The sequence below is a fragment of the Herpailurus yagouaroundi genome, unplaced genomic scaffold (assembly GCF_014898765.1).
Source record: "Herpailurus yagouaroundi ecotype Mexico unplaced genomic scaffold, PumYag 196, whole genome shotgun sequence".
NCBI lineage: Eukaryota > Metazoa > Chordata > Mammalia > Carnivora > Felidae > Herpailurus > Herpailurus yagouaroundi.
The window spans coordinates 7,963,691-7,987,193 of NW_024412427.1; the positions used below are offsets into that span (position 1 = coordinate 7,963,691).

Here is a 23,503-nt window from a genome sequence, read left to right on the forward strand (position 1 = left end):
TGGACCTTCCAGGCCGGCCTGCACTCTGTGCTTCCCTCATCATCCCGACGCTGTTCACGAGGCCTCAGCTTTACAAAAAGCGACCAGAAATAATTTTCTGAGACCCAGAAATACTAAAGAAACTTGAGAATTATTAAAGATGTCATCCATGGTAAAATTTAAGATTCCTGACAAAAAGTCCCATTTAAGACAAGTGTTTTAAAGGTAAGTCCTAGGAAGACTTTGCCTTTCTTTCTACCATGAATCACTAGATCACGGACCTTTTTCACTTTGGCTACAAGGAAGCTCCCAGAGAGATTTTTTATTAAAAAAAAAATCAACTTAGGGGCACAGTGTTTTCTTTAATTGTACTTTACTTGTAACTTGGTCTTAATTTCCTATTCCATATAATTATATGCATTTATCGGGGTATTTATTATCCTGCCTCATTTACAAAATTTTTTTCAGTTTTTTTTTTTTTAAACCTCCGCAACCAAGCATGAGAGAAAATATGAATTAGAACAACAGGTCTAGACTGGGGCAAAAGTAAAACACAGACAAGGAAGCCACAGTCTTTCACAGTTCTAAGGGAGAAAGAATTTTGATTTGAGCTTTCTGGCGGCCAAAGAGAAAAGGGAAATTGTGCCAATTTGTATATTTCCTTGTCTTAATCTTTTTTCACGACAGCTTCCCATTTCACTGATGTAAATGGGGTAGAAAGGAAAGAAGGAAGAAGGACAGGTTACACTGTCACTCGTGAGTGCTATTCTGCCACCACCCTCACCATGTCATCTGTGATGGAGAAGTTCAGGTGCCCTGCCTCGTGATAAACCCGACTGGCTGTGTTGAAGACATAATCAGAGATGGCAAAGTAGACCATTCGGTTGTGGTCCTCAGGAAGACTCATGACAGGAGCAAGGAAGGTGACTGGGGAATAGCGATCGCGGTTAAAAATTTCACCCTGGAAAGAGAAACAGGATGCATTTGAACTTTTCAAAGTCCGTCTCAGAGCTGGACAGCTGAGCTAGGCCATCGCTCGCATAGACTGATGCGGGGGCACTGGCGAGAGTCACTGCCCGAAACTCTACCACGAAAGGCGTTTTCCTAAGGGCCCAGAATCCCTTAATGACAAGCTCCCCAGCTTTGGCATATTAACCCATAGTACCCTCTACACCACCGTCTACACCACCTAGCCGGGGTCTGATTGACCTCACCTGCCTGGTGGTCAAGATGAAGGAAGGGAAGAGCGTGGGTTTCAGGGTCTAAGGGTTGTAAGATGCCTGTTGGAACCCTGGCTCTTGAAACCCTCCCCATCACTCCATATCGCCCTGCCCTCAACACAGTGGGCACCGCTGGGGAGATGGGGCCAGATCTGAAGCCGGAGAGACAGGAAGGCCCCGCGTGAGGGCCGGCCCTGAGGGCATGCCACCCCGGGGCCCAGCCCACCCCAGCCCCTCCTCTGGGCCTCTCACCTTAAACATCACGTCCAGCATGTGGGCTGTTGCCCGAGGGGCTTCCGTTAAACTGTAATCGATGCCAGCGAAACTGTCGATCTCTGTTGTGACTGTGAACCAGGAGAGGGGCGGAATCAGGAGCCAGGTGACGGGGGATCTGATTGATCCACACCCTTGTAACTTTCTTCATGGCTCCTTGCCCCTCTGCCCCCAGACCTTCTACCCAGCCCAGCCCCACAGCAAAGAGCTGCTTTTCCAAGAAAGAGATGACATGGTTCTATTGTCCCACTGGTGGATTAGCCGTGAAGAGGGTAGTATTCTCAGCCTGGGGCCCGAATGGGTTCCACGGTTACACACACACACACACACACACACACGCGCGCGCGCGCGCACGGGGGAGGGGCAGAAGGAGAGAATCCCAAGCAGGCTCCGCCCTCAGCACAGAGCCCGATGCGGGGCTCAATCCCATGGCCCTGAGATCATGACCTAAGCCGAAATCAAGAGTCAGACACTCAACCAACTGAGCCACCCAGGCGCCCCTGCATGTGTATATTTATATTTGCATATACAAAAGAAAATTTGCATATACAAAACCTAAACAGAGGTTACCCCTTGGGAGAAAACTGGGGGAGAAAAGGGGACTTAAAATGATTACTTTCCACGTTTCTGTCCCGTTTAATGTTTTACGAGGTATGTATATGCGCGAGTATCCCAGGGACGGGTGGGACGGCCTACCTGGCAGAGTTTGGAGATACGGCTGTAGGTCAGAGGCCACCGATTTCTGGATCCTTTCGCAAATCTGCAAAACACGGGAGGAGAAGCCTGAGCGGGTCCCCCGGCTTTGGTCTGCCATCGTGCTAATCGCTTTAGTCATGGCCTTTCACGTATTTGCTCATTGACCAACGATTCTACAAAAACGTATCAGTGCTTACCATGTGCCATGCGTCAGGAAACAGCAACGATCAAAAACATGTAGGTCCCATGTGGACCTCAATAGGGTCCAACTGGATCTTTCAAAGTAGTTCCCGGGGTTGGACACCTGAGCTGGGTGGTCCGTGACCCAGCCTGGTGAGGGGACGTCGGCCGGAGGCACTTCCTGAAATACTACCGCGAAAGATACTTTCCTTTGGGAGGTGTTGGCCTCCCAGAATTTAGAATTGAATAGCAGAACTAGACCGTCGGGAATGTATGTTCCCAAACCAGTTTGCCATACGTGCTCTTGTAATCGCTCAAATTATTTATTATGTAAACCCACGAAATGTGGCGGAGAAATCCAAAGATAAATGCCTTGGAAAGGTGAGCTGCTTAAAGAAAATGCTGAGAGAACCAAGAGAACCAAGAGAGTTCTTGGTGTGAACAGGAAAAAGCTTAGGAGGAAAAAAAGTCATAAAAATCTAGAAGGATTCTGCACTGGGATTGCTTTGCAAAGGTCTTCGAATTCTCATTGTGGTTAGAGAAATCTGAGCCGGAACTTGGGGCAGATCAATGTTTTATGCAAGAAAGACGAAGTCCATTGTCAATCAGTCAAGAGACTATTTTCATTTTGTTTGTTTGTTTTAATGTTTTACTCAGTGTTTTGAGAGGGAGAAAACGTGAGCGGGGGAGAGGCAGAGAGAGAGAGGAGGACAGGGGATCCGAAGCGAGCTCTGTGCTGACAGCTCGGAGCCCGGAGCCTGTTTCGGATTCTGTGTCTCCCTCTCTCTGACCCTCCCCCGTTCATGCTCTGTCTCACTCTGTCTCAAAGATAAATAAACGTTAAAAAAAAAAAAAAAAAAAAAAAAAGAAGGATCCATGCATAGAGGAAGGAGAGGAACATGGCGGGGTGGGCTCTGAGAGCATGGGGTGGGGCCCTGGCCTTGTGTGGGGGTTGCAGGTGCCTTCCTTCAAGAGGTGACATTTTAAGGGCAGGCTAAAGGGTGAGCAGACATAAATCAGGCACAAGGTTGTGGGGAAGGGACTACGCTGGGGGCAGGGCAGGCAAGAGGTGAGATCGTAGCCTCCCTTTGTAGCTGGCTCAGTTTGGGGAGAGGAGCTTGGCATCAGGTTGCTGCTAAAAAGCAAAGAAAGGTGTGGTGAACAATAGTCATGGTTGATTTCACGGGAACAAGGAAACGCTGCTGGCCTCACTGGAGCCTGTCCCCTTCTTGTTTTTCCTTCAGACAAAGGCCCATCGGACCTTCCTAAAGGCCCCCCTGGATGCCCCACCCCCCTGAGGGGACCTGCACGATGGGGGGAGCGAAGGCCCTTGGGCCCTCAGGCCCAGACCTGTAGTAGGGCCTCCCAGGGAGGTGGGGTAAGGGTGTAGTACGTGAGCTGAGCAAACCTGGGTTCAAATCCTGTTCGGTCCCCCCGCTGGCTGTGTGACCTTTGAAGAATCTTTCCCTGCTTTCGAGTCCCCACACACAGGATTCAGTGACAAGGCCAATCCCTGTTTCCCAGGGATTTTGGGGGGACTAGGGAATGAGACAGTACGTATATACGGCCCAGAGAGCAAACATGTAGAAGTTGCTTATTCTTTGTTGTTGTTGTTGTTAATTTTTTTTTTTTAGCGTTTATTTAATTTTGAGACAGAGAGAGACAGAGCATGAACGGGGGAGGGGCAGAGAGAGAGAGGGAGGGAGACACAGAATCGGAAACAGGCTCCAGGCTCCGAGCCGTCAGCACAGGGCCCGACGCGGGGCTCGAACTCACGAGATCATGACCTGAGCCGAAGTCGGCCGCCTAACCGACTGAGCCACCCAGGCACCCCCGTAAGTGCTTACTCTTAACCCTGTTGGTCAGATACCATATCCCTTCCTGAGTGAGGAATTTGAAAGGTCCTGTATCAGGCTCTTAGTTTTCCTGGAAGAAGGAGATTTCTGAAGACCCATAAAGGTCAGGGGTCAGGTGAGATCTCCATCTTTCACGAGACACCCAGCCCCTGTGAGGCCTTTGGTACAAGATGCTCCATGTTCTAGGAAGTTCGAAACCCAACCTACCTCCTCACTAGCAAGGTGACCACCGGGCAAGTTATTCCACCTCTCAGAGCCTCTTCTATCAAATGTAGAAAACAGCACCTTCTTCAAAGGTTGTGGTTGGGACTCAATGGCATATCAATGGTTCAGTGCTTAGCACACTACTTCTGGCCAAACCACAGGCTCAATAAATAGCTGCCATTGCTATAAATAAGAATAATTAGGGGCGCCTGTGTGGCTCAGTCAGTTAAGCGTCTTCAGCTCAGGTCATGATCTCACAGTTTGTGAGTTCGAGCCCCGCGTCGGGCTCTGTGCTGACAGCTTGGAGCCTGGATCCTGCTTCGGATTCTGTGTCTCCCTCTGTCTCTGCCCCTCCCCCACTCATGCTCTGTCTCTGTCTTTCCCTCTCTCAAAAATGAATAAATGTTTAAAAAAATTAAAAAAAAGAATAAGTATACAGTGATATATTCGGTTCACATTATATTAACTGATCAAAACAATAATTAATAAATTACCATGACAATTACTATATCAATGCTACTTGTAATATATTACTATATTATATAATATTACTAGTCATTATTTGCACCCACACTGCGGAAGAATACTGTGTCCTATTCAGAAAGCCATGGCATTGTGGAAATGGGGCGCACAAGAAGGAGGTTAGCATATGTCCCCAGCTCACCTACACCCCAGGACTCCAGAAAAAGGAAAGGAACAGAATCCAGTTTGCCATTCCCATCTGTGGGGTCTGTCTGCTATTCCCGCTTCAACCACCAGGGGGCACTCAAAACAAGACCAGGGGCACCTGGGTGGCTCAGTTGGTTAAGTGGCCAACTCTTGATTTCGGCTCAGGGCATGATCTCATAGTTCGTGGGTTCGAGCGTCGCATCGGGCTCCGCACTGACAATGCAGAACCTGCCTAGGATTCTCTCTGTCCCTCTCTCTCTCTGCCCCTCCTGTGCTCTCCTTCTTTCAAAATAAATAAATAAACTTATGAAACAAGACCGGACATTGGACCAAGTGGAGTGTGTGTGTGTGTGTGTGTGTGTGTGTGTGTGTCTGTGTTTTCTTCTTTCCTCCTTCATTACTTTCTCCCTTCTCAAGCACAATCGTTGCTACAGACACAGCTCCACATTCATAATACCTCAGGAATGGGATTTGGGGGATGAAATGAGTGTTTAACGTGAAACCTCTTTGTTTTAGCCAGAGGTTTCAAAATTTGGAGATTTCACGTAATTTTTTTTTTTAATGGGAAAAACCGACACTCTGTGGCTGCCTTCCCGTCCAAGGCAGGGGCTCATGAACACCTGGTTCTCACGTTCCCCAAGTTTCCTGCCTGCTGTCTGCAGGCACCTAAGTGTTAATTTCCTTTTTGGCCTTATGGAGTGCAGGGCAGTGAGGGTGGGGGGGGGAGCACGCCCTGAGCAAGGTCAAGCAGAGAGGAGGGGAGGAGTCTCTGTTCGGTCCCTGCTGTTTTACCATTGGCTGAACTTCTCTCCATTCTCTGCCTGACCACACCCACTTGGAGTCCAGAGACCCACATTTTGCCCCAGCCTGACAGCACACTGGCTCCAAGTGATTTGTCCTTTCTGGGCCTTGGGCTTAAGTATGTCTGGGCCAGCCCTCCTGACCATCTAGGACCAGAAGTCGGTGAGGAATCACACCTCACCCTTGCATGGCACGGCGGGATACCAGCCACGTGGACATTCCTACCTTGTTTTCCAACGCTTTGCGTAACTTGGACTCAATCTGGTTGTCGAAGAGATTCAACAGCCACCTGGGGAGAGGAGACAAAGGATGGTCAGCTGTGTTCCGCCGAATGCAGGGGCAGTGAGGCAGCAGGGGGGCCAGGCCAGTCTCCAACGGAGCCCTCTCAACCCGTCTTGGTGCCCTGCTGTGTGACAGAATTCTGGACAGGATGAAAATCCAGAGTCCCCAGCTCCCAGTACGTTCACTGATTTCAGCACATCTGGTCTCCCAGCCCCCTGCTGCACCCCGATCAGGTTCAGTAGATTTGGAGGAGAGGCTTGAGAATCCATATATTTCTAAACAAGGAAACTGAGACTCAAAGAGATGTACTCAAGCACTTGTATATTGTCCGCACCCTCTCCTTTGGCCAAAGGGCCTTGTGTTCTTCCAATAATCAGATTTCACTCCCTTGATGGTGGTCCCCACCAGCATTCCTGGCTTGAAACTACCTCTGTTCATCTCAGCAGGGTCCTCCAAGGAATGACCTCTAAGTGCCTGTGATGTGCCCGTGCATGACGCCTGGACACTTATGCTTATCAGAGGCCAGGCTTCGGGCTGGGTGGATCTCGGGCTGCACCCAGGGACCAAGTTGGCCAGGGTCCCCATGGTGACCTACCCCAAATCTCCCGACACGTCCACCTCCACATCTTGAATGTGGCTGCTGCAGCTGGTGGCACTGACGGTGGGCCTCCCAGAGAGCTCTCTGCCCAAGAGAAGGTTGACTGAAATGGTAATGCCCTTGACCTCCACATCAAGGGAGCCGTGTAGTTTCCTGGAGAAAATGAGAGAAGCAGTCATTGATTCCTAGACTAAGATCAGCCACCATCTGGGGGGGAAATAGGAAGCCCAATTCTTACCCCAAAATAAATGGAGCTGGATCAAAACTTTAATTACAAAAATTATTACAAAGTAAAGATTTATTACAAATAAGACCACAAATGATCAGGAAGAAAGACTGGGTCTAGTTATTTATGGGAAGGAGTGGGCAAAAGCCTTTCTAGGTAGGATCCAAGTCTCAAAAGCCATAAAGGAAATGGTTAATAAACTGGCCAGCATAGAAAATTAAAACTTCAGTGAACAAAAAAACCTTCCGTATTCAAAGTAAAAAAAAAAAAAAAAAAAAAAAAAAAAAAATCGCATGGTGAGCCAGCCGAAGAGCTAATTTCCGTAACATATGAGCTAATTTCCTTAATACGCAAAGAACAGGCGTATACAAATTAATAAGGGAAGGACAAAACAACCCAAGAGAAGAAAAAAGGGATCAAAGATATCAAACAGGAAGTTCAATTGCAAATAAGCGTATGAAAAGTTATTAAAAATGAAAATAAAATGATGTCAGTTTTTACCTATCAGATTGGTGAACGTTTTTGAAGCTTGTGAAGGTAACGGGTAAACAGAAGTCCCAGACACCGTGGTTGGGAGAGCATATCCGGAATATAGACTGGTGGGATCCATCCTAACACACGCAATCTTTGGCCTAGAGATTTTGTTTCTAGAACTTTACTCTGTGGCTCTTCCTGCCAAGTTATATGCGTGGGGCAGCTCACAGAAGCATCATGGGTAATAGCAGGAGGTGATGAACAATCTAAATGTCAACTGGTGGGGCACAGGTTCAACAAGCCGTGGGCATCTATGCCATGCGGCCTGTAAAAAGAATGAGGGCTAATGTGGTCTCTCTATACAATGAAATAGTACTCATCAATAAAAAGGAAGAAAGCACTGGGACGCCTGGGGGGCTCAGTCGGTTGAGCGTCCAACTTCGGCTCAGATCATGATCTCGCGGTCTGTGGGTTGGAGCCCCGTGTCGGGCTCTGTGCTGACAGCTCAGAGCCTGGAGCCTGCTTCGGGTTCTGTGTCTCCCTCTCTCTCTGCCCCTCCACCTCGTGTGCTATCTCTCTCTCTCAAAAGTAAAAAAAACATTAAAAACATTTTAAAAAAGGAATAAAGCACTGACGCATGCTATGTTGTGGACAAACCTCAAAAACATGATGATAATATATGCCGGATACAACATGTCCCATGTCGATATCATTCCAATTGTATGAAATGTCCCCAGTAGGCAAACCATAGAGATCTAGTGCAGATTGGTGGTTGCCTGGGGCTGGGGGAGGAAGCAATGGGCCGTGACTGCTTAATGGGTCTGGAGTTTATCTCGTGGGGGGATGAAAACGTTCTGGAACTAGATGGAGGTGGTGGTGGCACAACGTTGTGAATGTACCAAATGTCACTGGATTGTTCACTTTAAAATGGTTACTTGTACGCTATGCGAATTTCACCTCAAAAAATATTACATTAAAAAAGGTAAAAAAAAAAAAAAAAAGAATGGGGTAGATTTTCATATGCTCATACAGAAAGATCTTTGAGATCTTTAACTGAACACAGCCAGGACAGAAGAGCACGGCTCGATTCCTTTCATGGAAGTGAAGAAATGTGACTTGTCGACTGAGCGTCTTTCTAAAGCCCCGCTGCCCAATAGAAATATAATGTGAGTCCCGTAGGTAATTAAAACATTTCTGGTAGCCACATTTAAAAAGGCAAAATGAAAGAGCTAAAATTAATTTTAACAGCATATATTATCATTTCAACATATGACAACATAAAAATCATTCATGGGATGTCTTATGTTCTTTCTTGTACCGAATCCTCAAATCTGGTGTTTCACACTTACAGCAGATCTCAACTGGTACCAGCCGCTTTTCTTTTCTTCTTCTTCTTTTTTAAAAGTTTACTTATTTATTTTGAGAGACAGAGACAGTGCGAGTGGGGGTGGGGCGGAGAGAGAGGGAGACAGAGAATCCCAAGCAACCTCCTGGCCAGCGCAGAGCCCGGTGCGGGGCTCAAACTCACGAAACTGTGAGATCATGACCTGAGCCCAAACCAAGAGTCAGACACCCAACCGACAGAACTACCCAGGCACCCTTGGCTGTTTTTCAGGTACTCTGGAAAGACACGTGGCTAGAAGCTACCATATTGGACAGCGCAGGTCTAAAGTATCAATACAGTCAGGTCATCCAGAAGAGACTGGTCAACCTCCCTGTTATGGGCTGAATTGTGTGTCCCCACCCCAAATTCAAATGTTGAAGGCTTGAATCCCAGGACCTCGGAATGTGACTACATTTGAGACAGAGCCTTTGGAGAGGTGATGATATTAAAATGAAGCCATTAGGGGGATGCTTGACTAATTCAGTCCGTGGAGCGTGCAGCTCTGGACCTAAGGGTTGTGAGTTCCAGCCCCATGTTGGGTGTAGAGATTACTTAAAAAAATAAACTTAAAAAAAAAAAATGAGGCCATTAGGGTGGGCCCGAATCCGATGTGACTGGTGTGTTCATAGGAAAAGCACACACTGAAAAGAGGACACAGAGGGACACCCGGGGTGCCTGCACACAGAGGGACCACCATGTGAGGACACAGCCAGAGGGTCACGTCTGCAAGCTAAGGAGAGAGGCCCTGGGAGAAAGTAGGCCTGCTGACACCTTGATCTTGGACTTCCGGCCTCCGGAAGGGCTGTTTAAGCCACCTAGTCTGTGCTATTTCATTACGGCAGCCCAAGTAGACTCATCCACCTTCCATCCAAGGACCTTGGAGGTCGGAGAACAGTTCAAAGAGCCAGAGATTTTGTGCCCCTGGGAGCTGCCCTTGATCAACAGCAAATAAGGAAGAAGGGGTCATAATGGCTGAGTTGGGGAAACTCAGAGGTTTGCGCTGCCTGTATGGCTTCCAGAAGTCCCCAGGAGGGCTAAACTCCCATCAGCTGCCAGGTTGACTTCCTTCCCTCCCTGCCTCCCTTCGCCACCCCCACTGACCGCTTCCTTCGGTCATTTCCCAGGTAAAGTACTTGCACTTGAATTCTAGCCTTGGGGTCTGCTCCTGGGGAAAGCAAACCAAAAAGCAACAGCATTCTCTCATTCAGCTCGCCCATAACCCCACCAGGAAAGCTTAAGTCTTAACCAAGAGCCAGGGCTCAGGCCCCTGTGGGCTCCTTTCATCTACCGAGTGGCCTTTCTGATGAGCCGGGAATACCTTGGACCCATGAAGGATGGGAGAAAGACCAAGGCCAACGTCCCAAGAACCTGGGAGCAGAGTCTACTTACACGAAAGATTTGCGCACCTTCCATTCGCTCTGGACTCTGATGAAGGAGTCAGAGATGGTGAAACTCAGGCCCTGGCCGGGAAGGGGTGTCAGAGTGGAGCCAGGCAGCTCACAGCTGTGAATCTGCAGGCTGAGGAGAGAGAGGCACGGAGTGCCATGTCAGCCCCAGCTTGGGTCCCTCCTCAGCAGGGCTCTTGCTCCGACCTCCACCACCCCCTACCCCCACCCCACAGGGACTTGGCGGGCAGAGCCTGCTTCGGGCAGGCGTGTGGCTCCCCCCGACTGTGCGGCCATGCTAAGCGCGTTCCATCCCTTATGTCACTTAGGCCTCTCAAAGGGGACAGCACTGTCCTCGTTCCCTTGTTACAGAGGGGGGAAATAGAACCTCTTGAAAGGGCCGCACTTGCCCAAAGTCACGCAGCTGGGATCAGAGCCCATGAATCTTGTGGTCCTGGGTAGGATCTGGAATTGGGCCCACAGGCACACCCCTTTGTGTTTTGCAGCTCCCTTGACAGATCCGGGTTGAGGGATCAGATCCAGGGAAGGCTGGGGCCAGCCTCAAGAAAAGACACAGAGTGCTGGGAGAAGCAAACCAAGACGACACCTATCGTGGGGCCGTCAGTGGGAAAACAATGGTCGTTTCATTTTATTTGTCCGGCATATAGTAGGTGCTCAATAAATGTTTGCTGATGGACTGAATAAAAGAAAGAAAGAATGAAGCCATCAGTGGTAGTGGGCAGGGAGGGGGTGATGAGCTGTGACTGGATTGCCCTCCTCCCTTGGCTGTGCCTCAACAAGCATTTCATGCCCTTTTTTGGCATCAGCTGCTCATGTCTAACGATCCTCTGAAGGCTCAGCTCCAATGCCGGCTCCTCTGGGAAGCCTTCCTGGACTCCCCCGGATGTACAACCCTCAGCTCTAAGAGCTGGGCTAATGTCTTTAAAGTTTAAGGTCTATTTTCCCTTCCAGACTACATCCAGGGGCCAGACTGGAGCCTAGATTATCACAGTGTCATCCCCATTTTACAGATAAGGGAACTGAGGCTCAGGTCACACAGCTGGTGGGTCTTCTTTGATATTTATTGGATGAATGAATGAATGGAGGAACACAACTCCTCCCCAGGACCTCCCTCTGAATGCTGCAATGAACTCTCCCACTGCTGCCCCAGGGAGGTTCTGGGGTTCTCTTTCCTCTGCTGACCCCCACCCCTCCCCACCCTCTCAGGGCCCCTGCAGAAGGAAGGTCCCACCTATGGAACTCGTAGTGCCCACTGCCGAAGGGCTTGATCTTGAAGTCCCCGGTGAAGTCAGGCAGCGTGATTCTGAGCAGTTCCTCCCGCAGGGTCACCAATCCCTCGTGGGCCGCTGTGGACAGGAAAAAGCTATGAGTCAGCTTGGCCTGCCTGCCTGCCTCCCCTCTAAACCCTTCAGTGGCTCCCACTTGCTCTAGGGAGACAGGCCGACTTCCTTGTAAGTATTAATGACAGTTACAGAATGTTGAGCCCCTGTTGCGTACCACATGACTTCAGGAAACAGGAGCATCACCCCGTTTCACGTGGTGCTGTTACGTGGGTGCCCAGCTGATGGGTGAGGAAACAGTGTCTTTGTCAGCAACCCCACCAAGGGAGGAGTGCTGTGGGTGTGGGTGGGTGGTCCTCTGTCCTGTCCTTCCCGGCACCTAGCCTGTGCTAGGTGTAAAGACTTAGGGACGGAATCCCCACATGGATGTCTTTCTAGCTGGCTGACCTTGAGCAAGCCTTCAGCCTTCACTTTCTCCACGGCAACGGTAACCGAACTCTCTTCTCGGAGCTGGCATGAGGATTACAGGAGATCCTTGCAGAGCAAAGAGGGGCCGGGGGTGGATAACAAGCACTCCTAGCTTGGGGTGTGGTGCACATAGCAGGTGCTCAGGAAAGGCCCCGGAGCAGCAAAGCAGGGTTTATGTTCTAAAAATATGGAAAGGACCAAAATGTCCAACTCTAGACGATTGGCTTAAGTAAACATGATACATTCACACAGCGGAAAGGAACCAAAGGCAAATTTTGCCTGACTCAGGGTTTCAAAACACACAGCATTTACCAGGCCCCTTTGTTCGGGTACACGAGGGACCCAGGGTTCTGTCCTCAAGGACGGCATGTGTGCACAGAGGACCAGTGGTCTTCCCTTTTTCCAGCTGCACCCCTGTCTCTAGTGAGTGCGTGTGCCGGGCCTTCTGCCAGAACGCTACCCCTCGTCCCTGGTTAATTCCCACTCACCTTTTGTGCCCCCCCCCACCTCCTCCAAGAAGCCTTCCCTGATTTCCTTTTCTCGTCTCCCGCCAGCCCTGCCTGAGGGAACATTATCACCCCATTTAACAGAAAAGGCAATTGAGGCTCCATGGATGTGAGGACAGCCGTGCGGTGACTGTGGGGACTGGTGTATAAATACCTCAGCACCCTGGCCCTTGGATGGGTTAATTTTGACGCTTGGCTTCAGCAAAGCAGTCCTACTTCTCATTCTTTTAAGAGTGAGCCATGGCATAGATGCAAGGCATTGCCGGGTAATTCTTCAATGCTCGTATACGCGTGTAACCACCACCCAGAGCACATTCCCAGCACCCGGCGGGCTCCCTCCCGTCCCCTCCGGGTCACTGTCTTTCTCTGGAGGCAACCGCCATTCTGACTTCTGGATTTCAGACAGAGGTTTCCAAGCTCTACCAAGAGCCTTCCAGGGGACTTGTCCCAGTCACCTCTCCTGTCCCCCGGCTGCCTTTCCTCTCTCATCTCACGTTCCCACTCTCCTGTGCTGTTTCCTGGCATCCTCCCCCAAATCAACTGCTTGCTCTAAATCCTTATCCCTGTTGGCTAGTGGGGAGACCCCTGGCTCAGACAAATAACGCGCCCGAGTGGCCCAGCGGGCGGGTGACAAGGCCTGACCTCGGCTCGCCGCCCCGAGGGAGAGCACCCCGTTGGTGTCCTCCACCGTTCCCAGAGCAGCCTGGTGCCCAGCGGGTCCCCAGTCCAGCCAACAGCCGCGGCTTCTTACCGTACTCTAGTCCCTTGTCAGTGATCCTGGTGACCAGGCCGGGGTTGGCACCCAGGGCCTCAGGGGAGGATGTAAGCAGCAACCTCAGCAGTAGAGAGGGCAGGGCCCCGGCCAAGGCCCTCATCCTGGATTCCCAGTGGAGTGGCCCAGGCCGGGTCCGGCTCCCATATAGCAGGAGGGCTGGGGCAGGGGTGGCTCCCGAGTGGGGGCGGGTTCCTGGGATCCGGTTCGGGGCAACGGGAATGGGAGGTACAGAGACTGGAACTGGCTTGCAACATTGCTGGGGTCATGGGTCATGCTTAGAAGGTGGTTGCTGCTGTCCCGGGTCAGAGGGTGGGTTGGCCTGACCCTGGGTGACAATCTCCGTCCACCCTTCCCACAGAAAGACCCCACATGCATTGCTAGGAAGGCCCGATGTTACAGACTAGGAAACCGAGGCTCAGAGAGGCCACGTCCGTCCCTCAAGGTCACACACCTGACAGGTAGCGGAGCTGGGAGTCCGAGCCAGGTCGGGCACCACCCAAATTCTTTCCTCTCGTTTTAAATAAACAGGGTTGAGTATGAAGAAATCTTTCCCCCACGCCCCCATGGAAAAATGGGCTTTCTCAAACCTTGCTGGTGGTAAAATTTTCTGGAAGGCAACTTGGCAAATCTCTAAACGCTTGCATTCCCGGTAACCCGCAGTGCCACCTCCGGAACGTAAGTACATAATCAAAGTCAGCGTGAAATATGTCACCGCAACAAAATGCTCATTGCTGTGCGGCATGAAACAGGCAAGGGAGCAGTGGACCCAATCCGGAGTGTCCAACAAAAGGGGATTGGCCAAATTAGTTATCATACATTGAAAGTAATGCCTCCCTTGAATGTATCGTAAATGTATTTCTTGATTCCGTATATTTATTTCTTGATGCAGAAAGATGCTCAGGAGGGACAGTTTCCAATGACACCACAGAGTGAGGTTCTGTTCCCACGTTTGCCGGTCTGGAAAATGTTTAGCAAGGAGTTTTGAGGAATTGTCTCTGTTTGGGTGGGCAGGGTTTTGCGTGTTTTGAAAATCTTTTTGTTTGTGGATATTCAAAATTTTTATTGTCTTGGGGATACATTGCATCTGCAGTAAGTAAAGATCATAACATTTCATTTTGGAGAACAAAATTTATAGTAGGGATTGTGCTTAATACATAAGGATCCTCCCCCCGCCCTCACTCCACGGATCCTATATTTGTGAGTTTTGTTCTGCTTCCACTTCCAGGAAGCCTTCCCTGATCACCCCCCCCCCCCCCCGTTTCCCTGGATTAGAGAGAGGTCCTCCTCTGAGGTCCCAGAATATCTGCACCTCCTCCCTCATAGCATTAACCACTCTCCGCTTCTTGGTAATTGTGGTCCTTTAAAAATATGTCCACAAATTCTTTTATACACGCCATCAAAACGTGGAGTCTCTATATCCTCCCCTTGACCCTGGGCGGGTCTCTGTGACCGCCTCAACAGATCGAATGTGGTGGGAGGAACAGTTTCTTCCCAATGGGTCATAAAAGGCACTGGCATTGGGGTTCGGATCAGAATTTTCTGCGATGAGCACAGGGGAAGCCTCCAGCCCAGGCCTCTCGGCTCCTCTGTCCCCTGTGACCCAGCCTGGGTGCTCCTGAGGGCAGGGCCGAGGCTTCCGAATCCCTGAGCCCTGCAGCCTGGGGCAGGGCGGGGCAGGGACGAGAGGCTGCGAGCTCCTGCCCTGTGTGGGACACTGCGCGGGTCGTGTGCACCTGTCGGCCCTCTAACGCGGGTGTCTCAGTCTCACTTCAGTGGAAAGATCCGAGTCTCAGAGAGGTGAGGTGATTTTGGTCACAGTCAGCCGCCGGGGGTTCGAACCCAGATCTGTGGGCGCCATTCCAATACGATGGTCAAGGAAGGCTTCTCTGAGGTGACGTGTTGAGCTGAGCCCCCAAGGATGAGAGAGGGCCAGGCTCTGGAAGAGCCGGTTCAGGCTGAGCAGAGAGTGAAGAAGCAAGCAGCCTGCCAGCAAGGGCTCCCCGACATGCCAGGGGGCCCTGCTTCCGGGACTCAGCCTGTGGTGGTGGGGAGGGGTCCTGGGCCGGGAGCTGGGAACCCGGGGTCTGACGTGGCTCAGCTCCTGCCTGGGTGACCCACGGCAAGCCTGAAGTCCGTGTCCTCCTGGTGCATCAGTTTGCCTCTGTAAAAGGACAGGGACAGAACGGGTGACTCCCATGTGGAGTAGGGGGGGACAGTCTGGAGAGTGGGGACCTCCTGGGGACACAGGTGTCACTCCTTCTATGGCAGGAGTCTGAGGATGTCCCTGGCTGGGGGCCGTCTGCAGAAGTGGGAATTCCCACAGCAGTGACCCTTGGACCTTAGACCTGCCCAGCCAGCCACATGCCCCACGGTCCCGGGCCAGGCCTCCACCCCCATGGGTTCCCACCCCCCGCTCAAGGTCCCTGCTGGTGACCCAGAACCCATCAGAGGCTCCTGGGGCCAGCGTGATTCCAACACTGCTCAGATCCCCCGGGCCTTTCTTCTCCCAGGCTGTCCCTCCGCTTCCGTGACAGTGATGGGTGCCACTGAGCTCCTGCCACTGCCAAGTCCCACAGCAGGGACAGGTTGAAAGAGTTTGGAAAACCCAGAATTTGGAAACCGCAGTGCCTGGAGACTGAGCAGCACATAGCGGGTCATTGTTGAAAGAGGGAACGAACGGGAAGCAGGAAGCAGCATGATGGTTAGGGGTGTGGACTCTGGCTCCAGACGGCCTGGGTTGAATCCTGACTTGCCCCCTGCGTGACCTTGGGCACTCTGTGACTCAGTTTCCTCCTTTGTAGCTGGGCTCAGCCAAAGGGCCGTATGGCAGGAAGTCAGAGGTCTGGAAGAGAGAGGGAATAGGGCACTTGTCCGCTCGCTCTTTGCTTTGGATCTCAGTCTGACAGTGGCTGTGTCCCTTCCACCCGAAAGTGGCTCTAGCCCTCCCTGGGCTTGGACACCGGACCCCTTTCTTTGCTGCTTTAAGCCAGGATCCAGGGATGCTAGTTCCTGGGGGCCTCAGCATCTTTTGCCGGTGTCCTTAAGCCTGTCCCTTACCTCTATAAATAGCCCCCTAATTCAAATCCCGAGAACCATCTGAGTCGGACTCTTTTTTCCTGCCTGGGCCCCGATGGGCACCATTACCACCCTGAGCATTTCTCCCGCATTTATTGATCTGTAGCAAATGCCTTTCTCTTGTGGAAAGCTTTGAATTCTTTTCCAAAGTCTGTACGGGCCTTTTGTGGGGAGACTCGGCTGCAAAAGACGGCACTAAAAATACACAGTGACCCATGCTCTGCCCCCAAGGGAGTCTCGGCGGGCCACCGAGGAAGGCTTCTTAGAAAGGTAGCATCCTGCCGCGTCCTGCCGGTCACACTGAGGTTTTGCAGAGGAGAGAGCAGAGGGCAGTCCGGGAGGAGGGAGCAGCGTGTGCTGGAGACATAGAGCCATAGGAACATGGGAAGGACTAGCAGCGAGGAAGCCTGGGTCCTCGTCTAGGCTCTGCTCCCGACAGGCTGTGTGACCTGGGACACACCGTGCCCCTCTCTGATCCTCACTTTCCTCCGCAGCCAATCCAGATGAGGGCGTTGGACCGGGACAGCATTTCTCAAATCACCCAGGAATCTTGTTTATTTAATTTTAAATTTATCTTTATATGAATCTAAGATGTGCCGTGTGTCGATCTGATACGTTTATATTTTGCAATATGATGACCCCCGTAGAGTTAAGTGCCACCTCTACAAGGTGACGTAATTATCATTTCTTTTTTGCGATGGGAACAATTAAGATCTTGTCTTTTAGCAACTTTGAAGTTTGTGAAGTCCTTTAAGAGGACTTATCTACTAGTTCCAAATATGTCTCCTTAATTGACATCTCCCCAATTCCCCCACCCCCAGCCTCTCTGCTCTCTGCTTTTAGGAGTTTGGCTTTTTTATTTTTATTATTTTTTTTAATGTTCATTTATTTATTTTGAGAGAGAGTGTGTGGGGAGAGGCAGAGGGAGAGGGAGAGAGAGAAAGACAGAGAGCAAGTGGGGGAGGGGCACAGAGAGAGGGAGACCCAGAATCGGAAGCAGGCTCCAGGCTCTGAGCTGTCAGCCCAGAGCCCAATGCAGGGCTCGAACCCACAGACTGTGAGATCATGACCTGAGTTTGGCTTTTTTAGACTCCACATATCAGTAATATCATATAGTATTTGTCTTTCTCTGTCTAATTACACCTAGCACAATGCCATTGTTGCGAATGGCAGGACCTCCTTCTCTCTCATGGATGAATAATATTCCATTGTGGGGTGTGTGTGTGTGTGTGTGTGTGTGTGTGTGTGTGTATGTACAACTTTTGGATGTGGAGATAAAGGAACCCCTGTGCACTGTTGGTAAGAATGCAAATTGCGACAGGTAACTTTTTCCAACTGTGGAAAATCAAAAAATTAAAAATAGAACTACCCTATGTACAGCGATCCCACTTTGGGGTGTATATTCAAAGGAGACGAAAATAGGATCTCAAAGAGATGTCTACACCCTCGTGTTCACTGCAGCATTATTTACAACGGCCATGACACAGAAACGATCTAATCCTCCAACAGATGAATGGATTAAAAAGTTGTATATATATACCAGGGATCTCGTTAAATGCAATTCTGCTTCATCAGTTTCCTCTAGGGCCTGAGACTCTGCATTTCTTCTTCTGTTTTTATTTTTTATTCATTTTTAATTTTTTTTAAAGTAATCTCTACACGCAAGGTGGGGCTCGAACTCGCGACCTCCCAGATCAAGAGCTGCATGCTCTATAGACTGAGGCGGCCGGGCACCCCTGAGACTCCGCATTTCTAACAAGCTCCCTGGTGGTCCCACCTTAGACTGTGCTTTGAGAACAAGGGACTAAGACCAGCTCCGATTTCCCTCCAGGCTCGGCGATTCCATAACTCTGTTCGTTCCTATTTCATGCAGAGCTGTCTGTGGCAGGGCCCACACTCCTGAGAACGTCAGCTCTAGCTGGAAGAGACCGATGTTATAAAGGCCCGTGGTTCTGGATCTCTGCGGGGTACTTTGGAGTGGAGAGTCTGATATTTATGGCGGCCTCCTCCCCAGCCCCATCATCTGCAGATCTGGGCGTTCAGATTTACAGAAGAGAATAGTACGGTCGGTGATGAGCCAGTGTGATTTGAAAATTGTGTCGCCTACTCGCGCTGCCGGGAGGCCCTCTGGAGCAGCAGCGTGTGGATTCGTAGCCCCTCACCCCAGGGGGACTCTAAGGAGCCCGAGGATCCTCCCATCTCTCCCTCCGCCCTCCCTTTGCCTCTGCAACTGCGGCGGCATCTAAAAATCCCAGCCGTAGCCTCGTTTCACTGGGTCTTGTTAGCTTTGGGGACCCTAAGGAGCTTCTGTTAAAATGAAAATTTCTCAGCAGGGAAAGGTTCTTTAGTATTTGCCAGAACCCACCTTAGTGGATTCCTTTCCTGGATTTCCAGAGGGCCCTGGCTTTTACAGATGGGGAAACTGAGGCCTAGAGAGGGAGAAGGACTGGCCATACCATGAGTTCGTCACTGCACCCAGATTTCTGGCCAGCTGATGGTTCTGATGCTTGGGGTTAAGCCTGTCGAAGCAGGCAGGCCCAGATCATACTTTGAAAATCATAACACGGTGGCTTTGAGTCACAAGGAGCTGGATTCAAATCCTAGATCATGAAAAAAAAATTAGTAATAAGTCTTGAGCACCAACTGTCGGGCAGGCATTAGGAATTCAACTGTGGCACGTCAGATACAGTCCTTACAGTACAGGGAGAATTCCCGGGTTTATTAATCTTTACAGCTTATTTCGATTTCTTAAAAAAAAAATGTTTTTAATGTTTATTTTTGAGAGAGAGAGAGCAGGGGAGGGGCAGAGAGAAAGGGGGACACAGAATCGGAAGCAGGCTCCAGGTTCTGAGCTGTCAGCACGGAGCCCGACATGGGGCTCGAACTCACAGACCGCGAGATCATGACCTGAACTGAAGTCGGATACTTAACTGCCTGAGCCACTCTGGCTCCCCTCAGTTTGCTTTGATTTCTATTCCTCAGGTCCCGTGCCACACGTATGTTTGATTCTCATAACAACTCGGTGAGGTAGGGACTCCTGTGTCCTCACAGCCAGCTAATTGCCCAAGGTCACACAGCGGGAAGTGGCGGAACTGGGACTTGAAACCACCATGTCCGGGACCATAGCTCATGCTGTAAACCTCCATGCCGTGAACTTACTAATTGTACCACCGATTTCTCCCAACCGTCTCCCGCCAAAGAGGAGGGCAAGGTTTCATTGTTACTTTTCAGAGAAGGATCAGAGGGGTTAAGTAACATTTGGAAAGCTGCGCAACCCACGAGGGGCTGGGTTGATGTTTGAAACCAGGCTCTGAGCTCAGCGACCTCGAGAGGGCCACGTAGCCTGTCTAAACCTCGCACGCCCTCCGTCCTGCACCCGGCCGTCTACCTTTGGATGTGGCCATGAGGATTAAAGTTTGAGGACACTGGCTCAAGGCAGGGCCACCCGTGGCCACCAATGGGATGTGGCAAACGGTGAACATAGTGGTTCGTCTCCCTGGGACACCTTCCCATTCCCTCCCCCAGTAGGGTACCCTCCCTTCATATTTAACAACTCACCATTTCCAAAAGGAACCCCCAAGGGCAATGCTTAACCCAGAAGGGAAGCTGCTTGAATGGTGAGCTTTCAGGCAGTCTGGAGTGGCGATTTTTTTTTTTTTTTGGTGGCTTTATTGACACATATTTCACCGTGACATTCGCCATTCAAGCGGACGGTTCAGCGGCTTGTAGCGTGTTCAAACAGTTGTGCAACCAGCACCGCTAACTAACTTTAGAACGTTTCCAACACCCCCCAAAGAAACCCTACACTTTAGCAATCATTTGGAGCGGCCAATGCTTAGCCTGCAGGGAGACGTTGATCAAACAGTGGTTTTGGGGGCAGTGCGGCGGATCATTTGGAGCGTGGTGGGGAATACCCTTCAAATCACACCTCAGACAACTGCCTGTTTCCCCCATTCGAGAGCCGTCCGTGGGGCTCGGTGTGTTCCATTCACCGATCTTTAGGTCCAAGAAATAATGGCATTTTTTTTTTAATATATGAAGTTTATTGTCAAATTGGTTTCCGTACAACACCCAGTGCTCATCCCAACAGGTGCCCTCCTCAATACCCGTCACCCACCCTCCCCTCCCTCCCACCCCCCATCAACCCTCAGTTTGTTCTCAGTTTTTAAGAGTCTCTTAGGCTTTGGCTCTCTTCCACCCTAACCTTTTTTTTTTTTCCAGCATTTTTTTTTTCCTGTAGAGAGTGGGACAGGGGCTGCCTGAACGTCAGAAAGTAGAGGGTCAGTGTGTGTGTGTGTGTGGGGGGGGGGCAACTATCCTCAGAGAGGTGGTGGGGGAGGATGTGAGGGTGGGGGAGGCAGGGCTCCCCGTCTTCAACAGCACTGTCCCCCCACCAAAGCCAGGTGGCTCTTCTGGAAATGTGAATTGGATTCTGTTGCTTTCCTGCTCAAACTCTCCAATGACCCCCCCCCCTTACTTTCTTGGAAGGCAAGCCAGAGTCCCTAGTAGTCTGAAGGCCATCAGTTTCGTCCTGCTGCTACTCCCACTCACAGTCCTTCTTCCAGCCTCACAGGCTGCTTTTCTGTTCGTAGTCTGCCTCCATGGGAAAGAGAAAAAAATGTGGACCCTCTTGGTGGACAAATTAGAGGAAGGATTTTGTTCTCTCAGCCTGGTGCCTTTTTATAGTACGCAACGTATGCAACTGAACACAGCAGTCCTGCTTTAAATACGCCAAGCCCCCAACAGACAAGATTTTGACAGGGTGTGGGCTCCGAGGGCAGATGGTGGGGAATCCCAGCTCTGCCACTTGCCAGCTGTGTGATTCAGGGAGGGTGACTCAGTCTAAAAGGATTGAGTGATTCCCACCTTGGCGGATGAAAAGTGCCTTGAGGATTAAATGAAATCATTGGTGTGCTGTGCTTGATCAGTGTCCCTCCCTGCCCCTGTGCGGCCCCAGAATCCCCACCTCCATTTAACAGCGAATCAATGATGTTAGCAGAGCATATGCATTTTTCTTTAAAAACAAAAAATGTTTACAGTCTTCTGTCCGCTTCTCCTCACTACAAATGCTCCTCTCCATGTTTACAAAACAGCCTGGATGAAGTCTGACTCCTAATTTGTGCCCACCTCCTTCCACTCTTGCCTGCCCCTCCAAATGCTTTCAGGAGTCACAAGCAAACATTTTAAAAACTAAATCTGCTTATGTCATCCCATACCCCACTGCCTGCTTCAAACTCATCTTTCTGGTCTCAGACCAGATGTCAACAGTGCAAGAGCCCTCCAGGACTGCTCGGTCAATGGTAGCAGGACCCGGCTAATGACCCGAGATGGCCACCGCTGGTATGCCACGAGGGGAAATGGCCCAGAGCCCCCAAGGAAACTCACCAAGGGCCCGAGGGTAGTCTGGGCTAGGGGTCTGGTGCCTGTGCCAGCCCTGAACGTCACGGGGGAGAGCTATTGCAGCTAAGGATGTGACTGTCACCTCTAATGGCATCTGTGCCCTGGCCCCGTGTTCTGCTTTGGGGTCAACGGCTGAGCAGGAGAGCTTGGGAAAAGGGAGCCACATCAGAGCCAAAGAGGACACAGGCTGTGCAGGATAGCCGTTCAACAGCGACACCGTGTGGTGGTGACAGGAGCAACAGGCTCCGGAGGTTGTAGTCAAGACGACAGGCTGCACAGGATAGCTGTTCAACAGCGGCACCGTGTGGCAGTGGCGGAAACAACAGCCCAGCAGGTGGATCCACTCGGCCTGACCTTACTTAGGAGGCAAGATGCGCTCCCTTTGGACTGAGTAAACTCTAAGTACTCGTGGGAAGTGTGGCATGAGGGGTGTCCCCAAAAAGGGAGAAGGAGACTTTCTACTGAGAAGGGCGTGCGGGGGCTGTGCTGTCAGCACCGCAGAGCATGCTGGGTACAGACGCTGAACAAAAGAATGGACACGAAACAAGAAACAACACCATCACACAGAATTCCACAGAGAAAGCAGTGCTTTTTGGGGGGCGGGGAGGGGGGACTCAGACCTCGCAGGACGCTCATAATCCCTGAAATACACATCCCACGCTTTCTCAAGGAGCACAGTTCCTGTATGGAGGTCATTTCCGAATCTGAGTTCGGAGAAATTTGCAAGGGCCTCTGGTGCAAGGGCTGGAGAAAGGCAGCCTCTGCCCCACGGGCACGTCAGGAGCAGGTGCGGACAACCTCTCCCCTCCTGGCGCCCGCGGCCACGTCAGCCGTAGCGAACATCTGCACCGAAGAGCAGGAAATTCTAGGGAGAGAGGAGAACGCTGCCATCAGCGGGACGTGCGCCCTGGTTTGTGAGCGCGGGGCTGCTGGGGTTTCTGAAGGAAACCTTGGGAGCAGCCTGCCCGACGGGAAGGAGAGCAGAGCGGGGCCTGTCTGCTGACAGAAAGGCAGGAGTGAGGGGGGGTGGGCACTCGGGATGTCGCCGCCGGGGTCTGCATGTCAGCGCCACCGTGATCCTATCAGCAGCCGCCCTGGCAGCTGTCCCCTCCCAGACATGGGTGGGGGACCGCGGGCTGCAGCGGAGGCCTTCAGTTGTCATCCCTGCCTCAGGGCAGCTCAAGGGAGCCGCCTTCCCATCAAGGCTGCAAAACCACTTCTCTTTGCTCCTTCCTGCCCTTCGCTCAGCATTTTCAGAAATGAAGAAATTACATGGTACCATGGAGTCGGTTTTTTTTTTTTTTTTTTTTTTTTTTTTAAGGATGAACTTGGTAAAACGTGGGGAGCATGGGGGGATGTGCGGCCTCTGCTTTCTTGGTTACTGTTCTGTGGTCTCAGCCCCATTGGTAGCCTGCCTGAAGACCTGGGGACTGGGGGTGAGTCTCACGACGTGGCCAGGCCCCACGAAGGCCACGAGGTTAACAGGAAAGCCACTGAGCAAGTTAAGGAACGCTACAGTGGGGTGGCAGTGTCATTGCCCAGTGGGCATGCTGGGTTAAGGGGCCCCAGGGCCGAGACTCCAGGCACACCAGCGAATGCACAAGTTGGGAGCATGGAAGAATCTAGAAGTGCAGCTGGGTCACTGGGTGGCACAAAGGCGGCTGCTGGCTTGGGGCAAGTGGGCAGGGAAAGCCAAGAGTGGGGGAGGGCAGAGGCCTGGAGAACTCCTGCTGGTAGGGTGAGGGCAGGGG

At 51.2% G+C, this 23,503-nt stretch overlaps 2 protein-coding genes across 2 annotated transcripts in view; both read right to left on the reverse strand.

Moving 5' to 3' along the window:
• LOC121012210 (lipopolysaccharide-binding protein-like) overlaps positions 1-13,424 on the reverse strand; it is a 23,609-nt gene extending 10,185 nt beyond the window's left edge. Inside the window, exons 1-8 of the mRNA XM_040447079.1 lie at positions 13,254-13,424; positions 11,480-11,594; positions 10,232-10,360; positions 6,756-6,911; positions 6,104-6,167; positions 2,169-2,232; positions 1,452-1,543; positions 764-940 (exon numbers count right to left, since the gene is read on the reverse strand). Coding sequence (XP_040303013.1) covers positions 764-940; positions 1,452-1,543; positions 2,169-2,232; positions 6,104-6,167; positions 6,756-6,911; positions 10,232-10,360; positions 11,480-11,594; positions 13,254-13,377 — 921 coding nt within the window. The 5' untranslated portion in view covers positions 13,378-13,424. The remainder of the gene's footprint in view (positions 1-763; positions 941-1,451; positions 1,544-2,168; positions 2,233-6,103; positions 6,168-6,755; positions 6,912-10,231; positions 10,361-11,479; positions 11,595-13,253) is intronic.
• Positions 13,425-22,321: 8,897 nt separating this feature from the next.
• The window catches only part of BPI (bactericidal permeability increasing protein), a 26,229-nt gene continuing 25,047 nt past the window's right edge, over positions 22,322-23,503 (reverse strand). Inside the window, exon 15 of the mRNA XM_040447080.1 lies at positions 22,322-22,617. Coding sequence (XP_040303014.1) covers positions 22,579-22,617 — 39 coding nt within the window. The 3' untranslated portion in view covers positions 22,322-22,578. The remainder of the gene's footprint in view (positions 22,618-23,503) is intronic.